Source organism: Diabrotica undecimpunctata, chromosome 6 (assembly GCF_040954645.1).
Source record: "Diabrotica undecimpunctata isolate CICGRU chromosome 6, icDiaUnde3, whole genome shotgun sequence".
Taxonomy (NCBI): Eukaryota; Metazoa; Arthropoda; class Insecta; order Coleoptera; family Chrysomelidae; genus Diabrotica; species Diabrotica undecimpunctata.
The window spans coordinates 108,724,199-108,745,647 of NC_092808.1; the positions used below are offsets into that span (position 1 = coordinate 108,724,199).

Below are 21,449 nucleotides of genomic sequence, written 5' to 3' on the forward strand. Positions count from 1 at the left end.
GGACCGACCAGGAAGGCCTAGAAGAAAGAGAAAAGAGAAGAGCAGAGCTAGAAAACGAGATATTTTTTAAGAGAATAGACGGAAAGGAATTATATTTAGTGACACCGACATTGGCAGAAAGAATCATCAAGAAACTACACGAGGAAAATGGACATATTGGCAGTAGAAAGGTATGGCTTGTATTTAGGGAAAACTACATCAGTCGACAAGATTACCGCATTGCAAAAGAGATCACACAGAAATGCGAAGTATGCCAGAAATACAAGAGCAGGAATTTTAAAAACGAAAATATTGCAAAGAGCATTGTATCCCGGAACAACCTGGACATTATAGCCATCAACATGTTAAGCGATCTAATTGTGACCACGCAAAGGAACAAGCATATTCTGGTGATGGTGGATGTGTTCTCAAAATACGTAAAATTATATAGTTGCCGCACCACAAAAGGGGAAGAAATATTGAGAAAAATAGACAATTTCATCGCTACGGTAGGAACCCCAAGAAAAATTTTACTAGACAATGCAACGTACTTCCGAAATGATCGTTTCAAGGGACAGCTTAGAGAACGGGGAATCGAGACGAACTTTGTAAGCATCAGGCATCCCCAAAGTAATCCTTCTGAGCGATTTATACAAGAGGTAACGAAATTTCTTCGCATTGCAACGGATGGTCAACATCGGCGATGGGACAGAAAATTGGGAGAAATAGAGATGTACCTAAATTCCATGCCAAGTACAGTAACGAAAGAAACACCAGAATACATCATGAAAGGCGTCATGCCAATAAGACCGTGGGAAGATCCAGAACAAAGAGAGTATCGACAGGTTATAGAAACCGTTCAGAGGAGATTAAGAAGAAGCAATGAGAAATACATCCAGAGACAGGGTCATAATAGGAAACGAAGACCAGTAACTTTCCAAAAGGGTGACAAAGTAATGGTAAGAGCATTAAGAGTGTCAAATCTTCAGACCGGTATTTGCGCAAAATTGATGCCTGTTTTCGAAGGGCCATACATAGTAAACAACGAAGGTGGAGTAAACAGCTATGAGTTGAAACATATGGATTCTGAAAAGATCAGAGGTATTTATAATATCCATGATGTATATAAATATCACGAATGAAGATTTAAATTTGTATAAAGTAGATAGTAGGATAGGATAATACGTAGCATAAGTACAGCTAGCATACAGGAAGTGCGTTTATTTTGCCTCGAGAAAATTTAGTTGCATAAATTGATAAATTTTATCGATTACAAAGGCGGGGATTTGTTGTACTTTTGAATGTCCATAAGCAATAAAAAAACCGATATACAAATTTTATTACTTAAATAAAAATTAAAATTATTGATATTTCATAAAGACACGGGCATATAAATTTTCAAACATCCTGTATAAGACGAAATATGTATTTTAAGTTGTTCGAAGAATTGTTCATTAGGCCTCAGAGACAAGACTTTCAAATATTATCGATAAGAAATTTAAATAAGTCGGTTATTGTGGAATGGATTTACCCGGAATAAAAGTGTATATAGAAAGTGTTGAACAATAGACCGGGATTTGCGGTGGTTTTCTCCCCGAAAGATTATATCGGTAAAAGTTTATTAACAAAAGATGTTGAATTGAAAAACAGGTATCGTTTGTAGCTATTAGTAAGAAATATTTGTAAAGCAGATAGATTTAGTTAGAATAATTAAAGAAGGTTGTTTTCTGGAATTACCCGAATGACGTTTTATAGAGAGAGTTGGGTGGTAACGATATACGTCACAAGAGGTGGATGATTTTTATTGGTCAATTTTTGAATGCAAGGAGGTTGATTTTGGCTATGAGATAGGAGAGAGAAAAAAAGGTGAGACAGTCAGTTTTCGTCGTCCAAGAAGGAAGGAGCTTTGTGATTTGTGTTTGTTTGAAGTCCCGAAGACGTAATTTACCGGGTGTGTTTATTTGCGGTGTAAAAGCTGACCAGTGTGAGGAACGGGGTACAGAGAGATAGAAAACCAAAGGGCATAAGAATATTAATAGCAGACGAAGCCGGAAACATTTGGAGATACAAGGACAGATAGGAGAAAGGTGTACGTCATCTGGACCACAATAGGAGCAGAAGCAGAGAAAGGATTTTTTTGTTGTGGCGTGGCCATAGAATTGCAACGGCAGAGAAGGAAAGGTCAGTCAAATTTCATTAGAGCCGGAGTGTGATTTTCATTTATTAATTAAATAAATTGAATAAATAATAGAGACAGTTAATTTTGCGATCACTTAAAAAAAAAGGAATTATAAAAAGAGCTTAGTTATAACACATATTAAAAATCAATGTAAAATAACATTTGGGTCCATGATAGAAAACAACTTCTCATATATTTAAAGTTAGTATATTGCAAATATTACAGGATTTATTGTTATATAAAATTTCATTAAACTAAAGGACATCTCACATATAGTTCAGTTGAAATTCTATGTATTTTATTCAGGTCATATTACCTATCCCGATTAGGACGCCAATTGGAAAATATTTTGAATCCACGATCAAAGGTAAATCGTACAATTTAAATAGCCTGAGATTGTAATTAATTAATGCTGATTTATTGTGATTAATTGGAGATTAGTTCATTTAATAAATATAGACAGGATTTTTCCTAAGTAAGCAATATAATACAATTTAAATAGCATAACAATATATATATATATATATATATATATATATATATATATATAAATATATATAAATATATATATATATATATATATATATATATATATATATATATATATATATATATATATATAATGGCTATACACCCCAGTGTGGGGTTAAACCGCAAATCCATACTTGCTTGTATTCTTGGTCCTCTATTATCACTATTCCCTCTCTATTTTTTATTCCGTTTGTTTTGCCCTTGTATTTTTTGTTTTGTTCTTTAATCTTTTTGTAAAAACTTTTCGTATTTCTGTTTGTTCTTTCCGGCTCTATTTCCTGCATCTTTTTGTCTACCCATCTTCTTTTATTTTGCTTTATCACTTTCTTAGCATTCCTTCTTAATTTTTCATATTCTTCTCTGTCTTCTCTTTATCTGTTCTTAGCCATTTATTTCTGGCTTGCACTTTTTTTCCTGTTTACAGGTTTTTGTTACAATTAATCAGAAAAAAATGATGAAAGAGCTAGAGCATCCAGGAATCCCAGAAAAATTGAGACATATGCTAACAGTAATTCTATAGAACACCACAGCAAATATAAGTTTCAACGGAACAACTTATAAGAAGATCAAAGTAAACAAAGGCGTAAAACAAGACGACTCTATCTTTACGACATTTTTTGACCTAATAATAAAAGCAATATTGAGGAGAAAAATATTTATAAACAAAAACAATATTACAGATTAACTTCAAGTATTAGCATATGCAGATGTTCAAGTCATCATAGCAAAGACGAAGATGACACTTAAAAACTTAAAAACAATTAAAAAATTATATAAGGAATTAAAGAAAATAGGGCTTAAGATAAACCACCACAAAACAAAATCCATGACGATAATGAAGGACGACACAATAACTCAGAAATATTTAATAACATTAAACCACAAATTCGAAACTGTATCTACCTTTAGCTACGTGGAAGTAAAAATAGAAAAAACTGGAAAAAAAAATTAGGAAAATAATTCTGAAAGGAAAAAAAACATATTGAATGAATAGAAACCTGTTAGGAAGCAAGGCTCTAAGTAAGCGAAAAAAGATTAATTTATATATATATATATATATATATATATATATATATATATATATATATATATATATATTATATATATATATATATATATATATATATATATATATATATATATATATATATATATATATATATATTTTATAAGACCTGTTGTTACATATGGGATGGAACGACGATTAACAAGAAAGAGGAAGACAGCCTATTTAAATTTAAAAGAAAAACAATGAGAACGATACTGGTATAGACTGTAACAAGATAAGGAGAAATATAAATAAAAACAAATGCTAAAATTAAAGAAAAAATAAAGAAGACAATTTAGTCAGATACATAAATATCTTCGCTAAGAGTGTATAGGACATATAAACGCTCACACTTAGATATGCTAAGAAGTATAACTAACTAGACACCACTATGGCCCAGGTGTAGAGGAAAGCCTAAAAGAAGATGGCTGGATGATGTAGATATAAAGACACTGAATGTTAAAAACTGGAAATTCCAGTACAAGGACAAAAAGAAATGGAAAAAACAAAAGCAACCAAGAGACACAGCAAGTGGGGTGGAGTACTATTACTTATTATAGTAGTGTCCAGTACCGTATTACAACTGTAATTCGTGAATATAAATAAAAATAAAACAAAAAATTTAGGCAAAAAATTACAATTTGTAGATATTAATTTGTTTTGTACTTAAATTACAATTTTATGACTTATTCTACAACTTACCCTAGAACTAGTTTCGTATCCATCGCTAAAGAAACTGGCCGCGTGAGCAACAATATCTATCTCAGTAAACAAACCGTTTTCAGTTGGTAAATTACTAATCACATCCAAAAAGTCATTTCTTACTACTTTATGTTCTTTCCTGTAGTTCAAAGATCCTCTGATGAGTTCAATTAATTTGTCTTCCACGTCTTCAGGTATTAGTCTAAAGTATTAAAAAATTAACCAAAGACAAGAATTAACGCATTATAAGAGAGTGTCCTATTTATAGATTACTTATTATAAGTTTTTTTTGTATTATATTTCCAATAACCTTTCAATAAAAAAATTATAAACAACGAACACATTGCTGACTTCGTTTAGATTTACACATTTAATAACAAAAGTTTCATATCGGCGTTTTTTTATCCCTTACTGGATAAGTCTTGTTGATTAAAGTTTATTATAAACTATCTTTGTGAATAAATTTTGAAAATTTTTAAATCGTCATTATAGTTTTATTTTATTGATCTATAAATTGGACACTCATAGTTATATACATGGACATAACTCAGTGAACCAATTTCATTCGCGCTTTCGTACACGCAAAGTTTGACGAATTGCGCTCCTTTTGCAATCTATTTATATATTTGGCATTTAAATTCGTCGAAGCCGTAGCAAAGCTCTTGTTTTGGTGTAGCACAAAAAGACATCAAAAGGTTTCGTTTAAAACCATTAAAATAGATGTCACTTTTTGTAGCCACCACTCGAAGTGAGAAATAGCCTGGACAAATAGACACATTCTTTGATTTTTCGTGTAGAATTTTGTATCTACCCGACTGTCTGAAGACAAAAAGATAAAGAAATAAACTTATAACAGATTGTTGATACCAATTCGTATTCGGAAGGTTTTACGAATTGGTTTCCCTACCGTTTTTTTTTTCGTTTTTTATACATTTGAAGTTTCAATATATATATATATATATATATATATTGTTATGGTATGTAAAATTGAAAATAATATTGGTTTGCTTTTAATATATTTCAAAGTACAAAATATAATAATTCAACTAATAAACTATAAAAGATATTTCGAAGAAATTTTAAAGTCCATTATCCTGGATTACCTATAGTAAACAAAATTTAAAGAAATGCATAAATTATTTTCTTTGTAAAATATATTCGAGTGACGTGACTGAGCTTAGTGAAATCGTGAACAATGCGAGCGGGTTTTCCAAATAGACTTGTACGTCGATATACAGTGAATAACACAATAGAATAGAAATATTTAGAAAATATAATTCTCCGTTAGTTCTTAAGAATTTGTAGAAACCGATTAGCATGTTAATAGTTTTTAGGAAATTTATAATTGTAGGTAAAATTGTTGTTTGTTATCTAAATGGTAGATGGGGATAAGTGTGACGAACTTTGATTGGAGGAGATTGAAAAAAGTGGGATAGGTATGTAGGAATGAGAGTTTAGCTAGATTTTTGAGAGAGAAAAGATAATCAGTTGTTTTTCCAAGGGTTCAAGCTAAACAGTCGTTGTTCTCTGGTGGTTCTTTAGAGGTAGTAAGCAGTAGAAGTGAATGTTTGTAAGTTTTCTTGAAGTAAGTGTATCTGACGGAAGCTGATCCAGTAAAATATTGTAAGTTATATTTTTCTACTTATTTTCCAAGAGTCACTGTTCAGGCCGGAACGAGAGATTCAGTTTATCGAAAGGAGAAGAGGCTAGCACCATTTGAACGATCCGTGCATTTAAAGGAGATCATTAAAGACGATAGGCTCGCAAGAATTTGTTGTAAGATTGTTGATTACCTAGGAAACTGCTAAGACTATATAGTGTAGGCTACAAGAAACAAGGATTTGGACAACTCATCATCAGAGAGATAGTTTTACCATTCGTCAGTTTTTCTTTATTAACAACACATTTTTTAACAATTGATTTAGAAAAGATAGGAATATTTTGATCAGGAGATTTAGAACAACAATTTTGATTTGAAATTTTAATTTATATTGTATATACCATTAATTTTTGAAGGTTCACGTACGTAGAACAAAATTTTGATAATCATTATATGAGATATTTTTTATTGAAGATATTTGAGTGTGAATTTTATTTCAATATATAATGTTGTATCATATATTTTTTTATTATTCCGGTATTCTTTGGACCTTACCTATCATATATAAAGCATAGATAATGAAGCACGAAAATAACCCTGAGATAAGAAAATAACATAGTGTGATAGAATCATAATTGCATCATTTAAATAAGTTTAATTGATTAATTGATTAGCTAATTAATTGCTTGGCGCACCTCAGACTTTTAATGTCACATTAATATATATATATATATATATATATATATATATATATATATATATAATATGTATATATATATATATATATACAGGGTGAGTTTTTAGTATGACATCGGTTGATAATTCAATTGTGGTTCAAGATATCCAAAAAACTTATTTAGAAAAAATGCAGGCAATGATATTCTTCGTACTTTAAAACTGCAATATGAACACTGTCATTTTTTCAAAGCCTACTATTTTACCTTTGTAACTAACCCAAATGGCCTTTTACTTATTAATAACTGCGCGGCACGATCGGCAGTTAGCAATGTTTTATTAACAACAGGCAGGAATAAAAATTGCTGGCTTAGAATACTGTTGATATAACAATCTAAAAATTATTTCATTATTGGTATATTGTTTTGCTTTCTGTTTTGTGTCAGTTATTTATTGAATAAAAATAATTTTAGGAATCTTGTATTTTATTAAGGAAATAATGATATTTCCATATTATCACATTTAGTGATACATTCATTGCATTATGTTATGGTTTATATTTTTTGTTAGTTACTTACTAAACCATAATATTTTTCTTATATTATTACTCAATACTCAATAGTATCAAAAACAAATCAAACTCAAACTTAAAGTATCAAAAACAAATTAAGCTAGCGTTAGAAAATTCAAAATCAATATTAAGTCCAACAGAACAGAAATACTTCAATATCATGAACTCACAGCCTCCTGAATTATACTTTTTTATTAAACTACACAAACCGGATCACCCAATAAGATCTGTAGTTTCTTTTTATACAGCTCCGTCATATAAACTTTCAAACAAGCTGTTAGAGATTATTTTAGAAGACCCTAAGTTTTCACCTAAATTTTACATAACTTTTCCATTACCTAACAACTTCAGATTAATTTTATTTGACGTAAAAAATCTTTTTCCTAGTATTCCTCCTACAGACACTTTTATTCTTGTAAAAACCTTTTAGACCATAATATTACAAATCCAATCATTCTTTTTCTACAAGTGTCATCTCCACTAATGAAGGTTGACTATAATCATTGCAAATTAGTCTCTATCTTCTGCTTTTCTTAAGAACGTCTGTGTGTTTAATCCGGTCCAGTCGCGAATGTTTTTCAGCCAGCATATTTGTCGTCTGCCAGGACTCCTTTTTCCTTCGATTTTACCCTTCATAATCAGCTGTAACAACTCGTACTTATCATTTCTAATTGGGTGCCCCAAATATGCTGTCTTTTGCCTTTTAATGGTGGTCAAAAGTTCTTTGTCTCTTCCCATTCTGTGCAATACCATTTCGTTCGTTCGTAATATGATCGGTCCATGGTATCTTCAAAATTCTCCTAAAAAGCCGGATTTGCAGAATACGTCTTTGCTTACTCAGAAATTTCCTCATTTAAAAAAAACCGTCTCTTAATTGCTTTATTCTTGAGCGAATTTCTAATTTCGGATTCAGATCTTCCGTAATCCAGACTCCTAAGTATTTCATTTTGTCCACTTGCTCAATATCTTCATTTTTTATCTGGATTCTTGTAATGACCTTGCCCCTCTTACTGATAACAATGGTTTTTGTTTTCTTTATGTTTCTTGTTAAACCGACCTATTCCCCAGTATTACAAATTGTGCTTAGTAACGTCTGCAGGTCTGTCTCACTTTCAGCGATAATGACTGTATCGTCAGCATAACAGATGTTATTTATATTTTCACGATTTATCTTGATCCCTTCTGTAAAGTTTTCAAGTGCTTGCGTAAATAAATCCAATCATAACATCTAAAATTTAACATTTTCTTGAAATTTGCATAAACCAGGACTACTTTGAATTGAATAATCAAATATATACAAATAACCGTGCAGGACTTATAATGGGCAATCTTCTAAGCCCATTGCTATCAGATATTGTTATGGGTCATCTAGAGACAAAGATTTCAAAACATCCCATATTCAATCAGTTTTTATATTGGTGGAGATACGTAGACGACGTACTGGTATGTTTCACAGGAACTAACAGGCAACTCGACCAATTTTTATCGTATATTAATTCACTTTATAGTCATTGAATTTACAATAGAAACAGAACAAAATTAATCCATAAACCGGGAAATTATATCATCTGATTATGTGGCTAATCGCCATATAGAACGGAGATAATTAATAAACCGAGGAAAAAATGTTTGGAAAAAACTGTATGTCAATTACATACAGTTATGAATTAAAAATAAAAAGCAAATAATAGTATAGTCAAAGCCTATAGGCATAGGCCCTTCAGGCATAGAAAAATCGCGAACTCCGAGCATTGAGACTATGTGCGGCAAACATGGGCTTGATGGCCGGCCCATCTTTTCGGACGCCCAGCCGACGAGGAGAACAAAATCCGTTTTGTCAAATCGTCGGCTGAGCGAACGAGCACACACAAACACTTCTGATCGGAGAGCCGCCAGTCACGGCTGGGGACTCTCTGATCAGAACACACGAAATTTTTAGGGACCCTAGTCCCGACGTTAAGACAAATAAATAGAAACAGTAAAGTAAATAGGGAGTGGATGCCTTTACATATCTCGGCACAGAAATCAATCAGAATAACTCCGTAACTAGCGAAATTAATACACGTATTTCCAGCGGGAATCGTACATACTATGCTAATAAAAGATTGATGACATCGAAATTATTAGACAAAAGAACCAAAATAACTATCTACAGAACACTGATTAGACCCGTAGTAACATATGGATGTGAAACTTGGGTAATGACGAAAAAAGATAAAGCCCAACTCAGGACATTCGAGAGAAAAATACTGAGGAAAGTATATGGCCCGGTACAAGAGGAAGATGGCACATGGAGAATCAGGAGAAACGACGAGGTTAATGAGTTAAATGAAGGTTATGACATTGTAAGATTTGTGAAAAGTCAAAGACTGTCATGGCTGGGACATGTGCAGAGACAAAACGATGCAAAAACAACAAAGAAAATGTTACAATGGAAGCCCATAGGAAGGCGAAAAAAAGGAAGGCCCAGAACGAGATGGTTGGATGACGTGGAAGACGACCTGAAAACAATGAACATAAGACAATGGAGAAGAAGGGCACAAAAGAGATCTGAATGGAAGGACATAGCGAGACAAGCAAAGACCCATCCAGGGTTATGATGCCAAAAGAAGAAGAAGAAAGTAAATAGGGAGAAAAGCCGACATTTAGGCTACCCCTACAGTCAGGTGGCATAACCACAACTGCTAAAAACGGAAGGTACTTCATTACCCAAAGTACCTTAGTAAATTCTAAGATCATACGCCTCCTCACGTTAGTTATACGCTGAGGAGGGGTTGAGGAAAAGCCTGGGGGTCAGATAGGTACCATCTCGACTAGCGAGGTGTGACCGGTTTGATCTTCGAGCATGTGGATCCCTTTCTTATATTGCTATACACATGCTCCTAGGGGTAGGGTTGATCACCTCGTGTGTTAATGTGTGTGTGTGTGTGTGTGTGTGTGTGTGTGTGTGTGTGTGTGTGTGTGTGTGTGTGTGTGTGTGTGTCAGTAGGGAAGGTACATTTTTGGGACCCTATAATTATCGGATATGTCGAGATTTGCTTGATAAATGTATTATGGACTTGTAGGTTTATGTATTTCAAATTCTTATATCTAATAAAAAAGGTTTTGAAAAAATTGTGACTTGTCGGGTTTTGAATCTAGGCGACTGATATAATGTATATAGCACGCCATCAATATTTATTCAGGGTATACTAAAAAACATGATGTCAGGTCAGAAGTGCACCAGATCTTGATATTTACTTGGATTCTATTCAAAAAGTTTATTATTTTAAAAATTTAATGACTATTAAATTTACTAGTTCAGTATAATTGTATTATTGGAATGGTTTGATTGTACTTATTAACTATCAGAATCTAATAATTACCAAATGTTTAAATGGTGTTGGTGCAAATTTATCAATTACTTTGGACATTGTGTGTGTGTATGTAAGTTATCGATACGTGCTATGATGAATAAATGCTTCTTTCAAGTGAACTGGACTATGTAGAATTTCTTGACTGGTTGGACAGCGTCCATTTGCACTGAGTGGCAGGTTATATACCGTTATATCATTGTTTATCATAAAATTAATCTGTTTATCTCGCGTTGATTATACAAAGACTGAGTCTGTGTACGCCGAAATAGTTTCGCGTCCCTTAAGTATGCTAGATGCGGTGTTTACAGTTCCGTATTGCTTACGTAACAAAAACACATACACACAAATACACACACTTGTTAATTAAGTAGATATAAAAAGAAATAATTAATAAAATACTAAATAAAAAAATAAAAAATATGTGTGGAGTGTCGGAACAGAGATATTAAAATCTGGCGACAATATTGTCAAAGTAAACTTTAATGTTACATTTCTAAGCACTTAATAGCTACTTTAAAATTATTATACCAAAACTTACTTCCATTTAAAATACTTTAAAACTTCTGGACATAAGAAGAATGGTGCCCATTTTATTTTGGACTTTAAACTTTGCGGTGACATAAAATTGTCAGCCAGTTCTCGAAAATATGATACTGGTTGCTCAAAGTTTTTACCCTCTAACCCAAAGGCACAAGCTGCAACATTGTTAAGTGTAAACCTTACAAATATTTCCCTTGCCTCAAGAGGTTGGGAATTTCTAATTTCATTCGTTACATATTGGACCATTTGTTGACTGGATTTTTCAAGATACTGGTACATGCCTTTTATCTAAAAACAATAATTTATATCGTGAGAATATTGTCAAGTATTTTAATAAAAAATTAACAAATTTGGTGCTTACTTCTTTCTCTACACTAGAGTCGCCCCAAAAGCTTTAAAACAAATTCATAGCGGTTATTGAAGTTATACTTCTATACGCGCGTTCGACGTTGGAAATTTGTACGGGAGTGAATCGGCAAAATCATTACATATGTAAGATATAGGTAAGAGAGAGACAGAATATATATTTTCTCTCTCGAGAATAAAAATGTTCCTTTTGTAAATATATTTAATATTTATTAATAATATTATTATTTTTTTTATTAATATTATTGTCATGGTAAATTAAACATATGATTAAGTAAGTTATGTATATTGTCATTTTTAAATACTGCGTCTTAATTTGTATTGTATTATTATATTGAATTGTTGCTAAAATTATATTGACAATATTTTTGAGTTGCGTTCCTGTGACGACTCTATTTTAAAATAGTTCATTCGATTAAATGAAATCAACTTTAACTCATGAATATCTGTCACAACAATCATAGCATATAATTTGTTTTTAAAAAGACAGCCATATGTCATGATGACAGTAAAATTCTCTTGTTAATGATTCCATGGTGAATCATGAGGAAAAAACCAGGAAAACACCTCATAATAATATTCCGTCATTATCACAAGATCTGACATTTACATTACTATTTATTTTACTTTTAATATTAACACCGAATTCTGGTTTTATATGTATGTTATTTTAAAACATAAATGACGTATCCTCGATATGTAATTATTGACTTACTCTTCTTCTTTTTCTTTTGGTGCACTCCATTACTTTGCGATAACTACATCAAAATGTTCTATATTCTGTACCACTCTTAGTAATTGTTGAACGTTTATGCCCGTCCAAGTTCTGATAATGCGAAGCCATGACATGGCTCTTCTGCCTACTTCTGTTTGGCTCTTATCTTTCCTTTAATAATTATTCGTAGCAGGTTATATTTATCATTTCTTATTGTCGCCCAAGTACGAGGTCTTTCTTTTTTTAATCGTTGATATAACTTCTGACTCTATGTGTTGTGTAAATGTTATTTTGACCACTCTGCGATAAAGCTATATTTCCAAGGCTTCTAGCCGCCCAGGTATTTAATTTTAATGTTCAGGCTTCAACTCCATACAGAAGGACTAACCAAATGTAGCATTGATTAACTTTAATTTGGATCTCTAAGCTTGGTGTCCGGTATAGATAATTTGCTTCGATTTATTGTACATATTTCTAGCCTATTCTAGTCTTGCTTTTATTTCTATATGTGGATTCCACTTTTGAATTTGTGGATTTGTTGCCAGTCCAATTACTATACTTGCATTATTAACATTGTCTAGTAGATAGTAGATTTTGCAAGTCTTCCATTTTTTTGCTACTAGAACAGTATCATCTGCATATCAACATCATACAACAATTTTTCATGCTAGACTATATCAAAAGCCTTTTGGTAGACGAGATATACTTTTTTGTAGCGGTCGAGGCATTTTTTAATGAGTGCAAACAGCGCCTTTCTTGTTCCTAAGGCCTTTCTAAATCCGAACTGAGAGTCACTTATTACTCCAGTCGGTAGAGACGAAAATGCCACTGAACCTCTAAAAATCATACGAACAAGCTGAATTTTGCCGAGAATAATAATTTTTATATCCTAAAAAAGATGCAAAAAAGTTTACCACTTTTACCGCCGGGCTTTCCCCTAAAACCCCCCTCGCAGGGGTAAAAACAGAAAAATATCGACTTACACAGAATCTGTACACCGTAGAAAAAAATATTTTAAATAAAAAATGTAGCTGAGATAGTTTTAAGCAAAAATGTTTATAAGCATTTTTTGTGTAGAATGAACCGTTCTCTTAGAAACAACGCTTGGAGCGATCGTCGGTTTTGCATGTCAGTTACTTGCGCGAAATCAATGTGCAATAAAATTTGTATCAGCTCGACGGTAAAAATTCGATATCTTGTTTAGCTTTTGTATGCAGTTTTTGTATTTTACCGCCAATAAACGTGGCGAGATTTTTACCATTTTTTTATGATTTTCACGAGATTAGTACAATCTATCCCTTTCATTGATTTGTTACTACAAAGTTTTGGTTATTAGAGCCTAAACTTTAAAAGATATAGCACGAAATTTTAGTTTTGCGTTTTAGCAACAAATGTGAGGCATTTAAAATATGCTTAAAAAAAGTTGGATTTAAACTTTCACACAAAAAACTATCTAAAACATTTAAAACTTCTTTTTTTGAATTACACTAGACTTAAAGTCACGTTGAGATGGCAGTGTATGGATATAGGATAACAGCGTTGCCAATTCTACTGCCATTGTAAGTTTTGCCACTTTTGTAAAATAAGCAGGGCCAAACTCACGGTAAACTAAGATATGTTTAGGTAAGCTAAAGTTGTTAATAGAAAATTCGTGAATGAAATAAATGGTAATAATTCCTAAAATGCTTTTATACATAATACCGCAGTTAATAGGGAAAAAAATATGAAAAATATTCTACAGGTTTTTTAATGTTCTAAACGGTAGATAAGGGATAACTGATGATAATTCCTTGAAGAATTACAGCCAATTTTGCTTTGTTTATTTTTTAAAGAAAGATGAAGTTTGAAAAAAATCATTTTTTTGCCTATTTTGTTCCTCGTGCATTTTAGGGAAAAATGTTTCAAATAAATGTTGCAGATCTTAAACAGTTTTTTAATTTTTTAGTTTGTAAATTAAAATACATAAACAAATGACTGAGATAATTGCAAAAAACCCCTAATTGAGGCCCCTAGAACACAAGGGTGTAAGTGCAGTTGCTTATCACTTAGCAACTGATATCTAACAACAGGCACGTACTTTTGGCTTCAAACTTTCTACATTAACAACAATAACACCATCAAAAATTACATGTCATTGAAAACATGCTGAAAACTGAAAAAGTGCTACCTAGGTTTTTAAATTTATATCGAACTTTGAACAAAGATTTTTCAAAACTTTGTTTTTGGCACTTACACCCCTTGTGTTCTAGGGGCCTCAATTGTGCACTAATTTATTAAATGTTCATAACTTTATTTTTTGCATAATGACGTCTAATATAACTACTTGAAATTATGTCGATTATTGAGTTATTTAAGTGTGCTACATTTCAACCAGATCAACTAAATATTTTATTACCTTTACTGAGAAAAGAATACCCCCGAAAAACAATTTTCAATCATCTTCATTTTCATAATCTAGTTCATCTTCAGAGTCATCGTTTAATGAAATTCTAATAGGTTTAATGTCATCTTGAATGTTGTCTACTGTCCAAAAATTATTCTCCAATTTTATAACATGGTTGACGTAATTTTTCCAATGTCCATTGTTCTGTACTTTATCATAACCTTCATAAATCAATGTTTTAACGTCGTTTTGTTTGAAACTTGAATTCTTAGAGGATACGTACCGTTTCATTTCACTCCACACCATTTCTATTGGGTTCAGTTCACAGTGATAAGACGGAAGTCTTAAGATATGTACATCTACGCGGCATTGTTCGTCACTGTGATTCCTGTATTTTTCACCAATACAATCAATTTTGTATTTGTCATAAATATTTTTAAATACATTAGCAGTTTCCAGAAGTTCATTTTTTAAGTAATCTTCTTCAAAATAAATGTCCTTTTCATAGAGCCACTCTTTAATTTAACGTTTCACCCAATATTGTTTGGGAAAATTTAATTTCCTAGAGTGATAAGATGCATTGTCCAAGATAATGACATTCTTTTTATTTTTTGGGAGATTCGGTATTAACATCTCTTCAACCCCTTTTTCAAATAGATCTCCGTCCATCTCTTCATGGTAATCTTCAGCACCTTTTTTGGCAAGAAAAGTGATGTCAGCACCTTCAACAAATCCGTCTTTGTTTCCTGCATGGACTAAAACAAATCTTGGTCCTTTTCCGGTCGGAGTTTTTAAACCTGTGGTAAGTCCATTTACGAAAGCCTGTCGGCTATTTTTTATTGTTGTATCTTGCCATACTTGCCCATTGGTTATTCCAGTATTAACCCATGATTCGTCCATATAAATGATATTGACTCCTTCGTTCCTCAGTTTCTTTATTTCCCGGAGATAGTGACGCCTCCAAGCGACTATTTCTTGTTTTTCTATTAATATTGAATTTCTACCTTGTTTGCCATATATAAAACCCATGTCGTGCAATAGTCTTCTCAACGTACTCTTGGAAAAATTCGGAAGATGCTCCATTTGCTTAATTTTTTCTAGTACTACGTCAAGGGTTGGAGGAATATTGTATAAAAAAACCGTGCACTACTTGTCTTATTCTAGACCGAGTTGCTTCATCATATCTATTCTCACGACTATTCAAATAACCGGTTCTTTTTTTTCTTATAGGAGTTACGAGTGGACCATTTTTACTTTCACTTCTATATCGGAATATCGTTCGCTCAGAGACTCCAGTCATAGCAGAAACTTCCCGCACTATTGTTGATACACTTTTATCATTATTACTGTTTGATAAATAGTTAAAAACATTTAACCCTATTTTTTTGCATTCACTATTTAACAAATTACCGTTTTTGAATTTTATTACACTCGCGGCCATTTTGACACTGACACGACACAAACGTCTGATATCAACTGAAAATTCTTTTAATGACTCTCAAGTATTTACCTGAATTTATAATTGCTGGCATTAGACAATAATTTTGAATTTATAAATAGGTATATTTTTTTAATTCTAAATTATTTTTTAATGTCTGTAACTGTAAATGCAGGTAGAGAAAGTGTGTCATTAAAAGGACATTAAGATCAAAAACGGATTATACAAATAATTATTTCATTTCCACGAATTTTAAAGAATTTTGAACAGAAGATATAATTCCGAAAAGACCAGATTTCCGAAATATAACTTTCTATTTTTAAAATACCAACAGAAAAATTATATAATTAAAAAAATGTAGTATTTTTCCGTTTCACATTCATAAATATTTCCGAAATTATAATTCTTTTATAGGAGCCGGCCCATAACGTACGATTGTAGGTAAGATTAAAAACTGACAACAATGTAGTTATTTCTGGCATATAGAAAGTACAGGCCTATCTCTGGAACGCTGCCATCTGAATGTGAATTTATCTATTTGTAAATAAAAAGTTACAATTACCGTTGGGAAACTTTCATATACTAAAAATACGATTACACAGAAAATGTTGATGCCTTATCGACGAAACCAAATCCTTCTTCACTTTCAAACTGTGTCTATGTAGTCTGGTCTGATCATCATTAAGTCACTACAGAGTCCATGAGCTTCAAAGGTTGGTAACCATGCTAAAAAAAATCCTTGTTCGTAATCTGGATTTCTTGGTTCGAAAGAGAACTTAATGGCTTTCCTTTGAATATTTTCGATAAGAGTTCTATCATGCACTAATACTGGGCACCAAACTCTTCCATAGAAAAAACAGAAGGGTTTGGACACAAATTTTATACAAACGAATAGAACTCGAAAATGATATTTTTGTAAAAGTCTTATTAAAGTGGAACAAGTAGAAGAAACCCAGTCAGGTCCTGATTTTAAGGAACGTGAAGAAGCAGAAGTGGATGAATCAAATGAGCTTCTAAGAGAACAAGACTCAGAACAAACTGAGCAACCATCAGTAAATGAACCTAATATGATTCTAGAAGAACCGATAGAAGATATAATTCCGAAAAGACCAGATTTCCGAAATATAACTTTCTATTTTAAAATACCAACAGAAAAATTATATAATTAAAAAAATGTAGTATTTTTCCGTTTCGCATTCATAAATATTTCCGAAATTATAATTCTTTTATAGGAGCCGGCCCATAACGTACGATTGTAGGTACGATTAAAAACTGACAACAATGTAGTTATTTCTGGCATATAGAAAGTACAGGCCTATCTCTGGAACGCTGCCATCTGAACGTGAATTATAGTACGTTTTTCAAAAGAACAAAACTATTGCAATAATCTACATTCAAAACAGTCTTTTTAAACACATTTTCCGTGACGTGTGATCGTTTGTAATGTAAAACATTAAATTCTGCGTTTTTTATTTATATTTAATACCTCATATTTTGTTACCACAACTCAAAATTAAATATTGATCTCTAAAAATGAAAAAAGTTTACTACAGCTGGTCAATGAAAATGATCAATTTTATGGATCTCACGAGAATGGCAAAAATGGGGCCTCGTTAATTTATTTAACATCTTTATAAAAACTGAGATTATTTTCGGCAAAATACAAAAACTGCATACAAAAGCCACACTCCTTGCCTTTAAAACGCAGCTTGATTTTTGTCGATAGGACATTTGGATCAAAAGATATCGAATTTTTACCATCCAGCTGATACAAATTTTATTGAACATTCATTTCGCGCGCTTAATTGACATGCAAAAGTGACGGTCGCTTCATGCGTTGTTTCTAAGAGAACGGTTATTTTTCTACACAAAAAATGCTTACTTACATTTTTGTTTAGAATTTTCTTAGCTACATTTTTCATTTAAATCATTTTTTTCTACAGTGTACAGATTTTTGGTAAATCGATTTTTTCACATTTTCACTCCCCTACGAGGGGGGTTTATTGGGAAGCCCGGGGTATAAGTGGTAAATTTTTTTGTATTTTTTTTGGTGTTTCAAAACTTATATTCTCTGCAAAATTTAGCTTGTTCTTATGATTTTTAGGGGTCAACTCTCTGACGACTGGACAATGATATACTCTATTCTACATTTTTTATAAATTGACTTATCACTAGTGGTATTTTTTTTCCATTAATTACTTTTTTAATATGGGTAACTAGTAGTGTGAAAAGAAAAATTCGACGTAATTTTTTTATGAATCTAGTTAAAAAATGTTGCGTTCTGCTGTAGAATAATGCTGTAAGAAACCTTTTTTGTATTGGACCATATCTTCAGATTTCATATTTAATTTATATCTTTGGAATAATAAAGAAACACAAAATTTTAAACATTTATTGTTTATCAGTTTTCTAAATTTAAATAATTATTTAATGGTGCAATACCCTGATACACTGATTGGGTATATTAAGGGCAGTTTAAGACCTCCATGTCCTTGCGATTCCCAGACTCCATCATACCCCTAATACTCCTCTTCCTTTACTTGCGTAAGTACATAATTTTGGCAGGTGGTAGTCTTAATTTTATGCCTCTTTCATACAAAATATTTACATAATATATTTTTGTCATCTTTGGCAATTTACAATAAGTAATCAAACTCCTGGATTTCCATAGAGTTTGAATTTTGAAAATCTTCGTCTCCAAATGGTTCTGAGTCGCTGAGTCGTATAATTACACTTTACTTGTTGTTAATTAATATTGTTATTTGAGTTTTAAATGTCTTTAAGATTGTTTGGAAGATGGTATTTAATTCTATGGATATTAAACTTGCTGCACTTTTCCACTAGCACATGTTTTACTGTAAGGAGTGAACAGCACTGATCACAAATTGGGTGTTCTTCTTTTTTAAACAGATGTTCATGGGAAAACTGGGTATGTCTAAGTCGTAAACGGGAAATGATCATTTGCTCTTGTCTAGATACATCGGGTGGTTGCCATGGTCCAATTTTATTTTTCATTTCCTGAAGCTTTGATAGTGTTGATTTCCATTTATTGTCCCAGATCTCGAAAATATGTTTCATAAAGTAGCTTTTTAGATCCAAACTAACAGATTGCAGAGCCATTTTGGTACTTTTATTATTTATGGCTTCTTTGGCATTTCGTTCGGCTGCTTCATTACCTGTTATTCCGACGTGCGATGGGACCCAGAGAAACTTGATACTTATATCTTTATTATGTAATTTATTTAGTTCTACCTTTATTAGTAAAGGAAATGTATGCTGGGTGTATATTTTCTTGATTTAGGTGTAGTGATGACATAGAATCTGTCGCGATTAACAGTTTGTTCACCTCATTCGAATTTGCATGTAGTAATGCTTGGTAGATTGCATAAAGTTCTCCTGTGAATACGGTTGCAGTATCTGGAATTCTATGTTTGAGAATCTCTGTGTTGTTAATTATTGCCACCCCGACTCCATTTTCAGTTTTAGACGCGTCTGTGTAGTATACTGTGTAATCGGATTGAGAGTTAATTAAAACTCTGAAGTGTTGTATGATAAGATTTTGGTTAGTGCTATTTTTTTGAAATTGTAATAGACTATAGTTGAGTATTGGAATTTTTACAATCCAAGGTGGACATGAAGATATATTTTTGTATTGATATAAGGGTGGAAATTGCTTCCAGTTAAGTAGTTTCATTGCATGATGGATTATGCGGGAATATCGAAGATTTAAATTTGACGAGTCATCCATACTAAGGAAGATATTTGGACCAACCCAATGCAGCGATAGTTCGTGGAGAATTAAAATGAACCACGAGCTGGATGAACTAATGCAGAGCGCAGATATTGTCAGATTTGTAAAGTCACAAAGACTAAACTGGCTTGGTCACCTAGAAAGAATGCCAGATAATCGAGCTGTAAAAGTAGTCCAGAGATGGAAGCCCCAAGAAAAAAAAGAACAAGAGGAAGGCCCCGTAAAAGATGGATAGACGACGTAGAGAGGGATCTTAAAACCATGAACATCAGGCAGTGGCGAAGGAAAGTATCCGACAGGGCAGAATGGAAGAACATTGTTAAGCAGGCCAAGACTCACAAAGGGTTGTAGCACCATTAGAAGAAGAAGAAGAGTCATTCATCATAGATATGTTTAAAATGTTATTTATTGGATTTCTTTAATTTACATGTCTGTTAGAAGCTTAGTTTAGGGTAAACAGCTGTCTACAAAGCTTTAACGTGGGTTCACCTATTTTGGCTTGTATGCTATTTATCGGAGTTTTTCTGTATGCCTCAATTATAATCCTTAGGGAGGTGTTATGTAACGTATCCAAACTTTTAACGTTGTTATGCTGGCAGATGCAAATGCTACACATTCGTAATCCATCTTGGAACGAATTAAGGAACTATATAATATGAGCAGTGTTTTACCATCAGCACCCCAAGTTCTTTGAGCTAGGTACTTTGACAAATTAAGGCCATTTCGACATGAAAGAACTAACTGCTAAATATGACTTTTCCAATTTAACTGTTGATCAAATATCATTCCTAGGAATTTTATTTCGTTTATATAGGAAAGATTTTAATTCTCAAGAGTGAGGTTTGGTTTATTCTTGACATCTTTCTTTGAAAATAGTATACATTTTGTTTAATTGGAACAAAAACTAAAACTAGACCTTAGGGACCAATTCACCTTTGCTTGCCTTTGATGTAAGAATTAGGCCATCAGCATATAGTGTTGCCTGAACAGCTTTCGCAATTTTTTTTTAGTATATCGTTTATTGCTATTAAAAATAGAGTAGGACTGATAATCGATCCTTGTGGGATTCCATTTTGTTGTTTTCTAATATAAGATATAGCACCGTTTGCTCGAACTTGAAATGTTTTTTGAGTTAAAAAATTGCTTATGTAGGCCAAAATATTTCCTTGATATCCCAGCTTTTTTAAAATGTTCAATATTCGGTGGTTCCATACTGTATCAAATGCTTTATTTATGTCTAAGTAAATTGATGTACATTTTTGGTTATTTTTAAAGGCTTCATGAATAGCGTTTTCCAGATCGATAATGTTGTCGTTTGTAGATTTGCCTGGTCTAAATCCAGCTTGTTCGATGGTAAGATGATCATTGTGTTCCAAGGTTCACATTAATCTTTTGTTAACTATTTCTTTCATAAGTTTACATCAGGAACATGTTAATGAGATCGGACGATATGAATCTGGGTGTAATTTATGTTTATTTGCTTTGATAATCGGTACAACTATGGCATTTTTCCAGATTTTTGGGAATGATTTTTGTGACCAAATAATATTAAACATTTTAAGCAAAAACTCTTTTGCTACTATGGAAAGTTTTTTACTAAATTGTATTGATATGT

At 32.2% G+C, this 21,449-nt stretch overlaps 1 protein-coding gene across 1 annotated transcript in view; it reads right to left on the reverse strand.

The window, feature by feature from the left end:
• LOC140443712 (cytochrome P450 6j1-like) overlaps positions 1 to 21,449 on the reverse strand; it is an 80,294-nt gene that overhangs the window by 27,749 nt on the left and 31,096 nt on the right. The window contains exons 3-4 of the mRNA XM_072535098.1: positions 11,180 to 11,469; positions 4,440 to 4,641 (exon numbers count right to left, since the gene is read on the reverse strand). Coding sequence (XP_072391199.1) covers positions 4,440 to 4,641; positions 11,180 to 11,469 — 492 coding nt within the window. The remainder of the gene's footprint in view (positions 1 to 4,439; positions 4,642 to 11,179; positions 11,470 to 21,449) is intronic.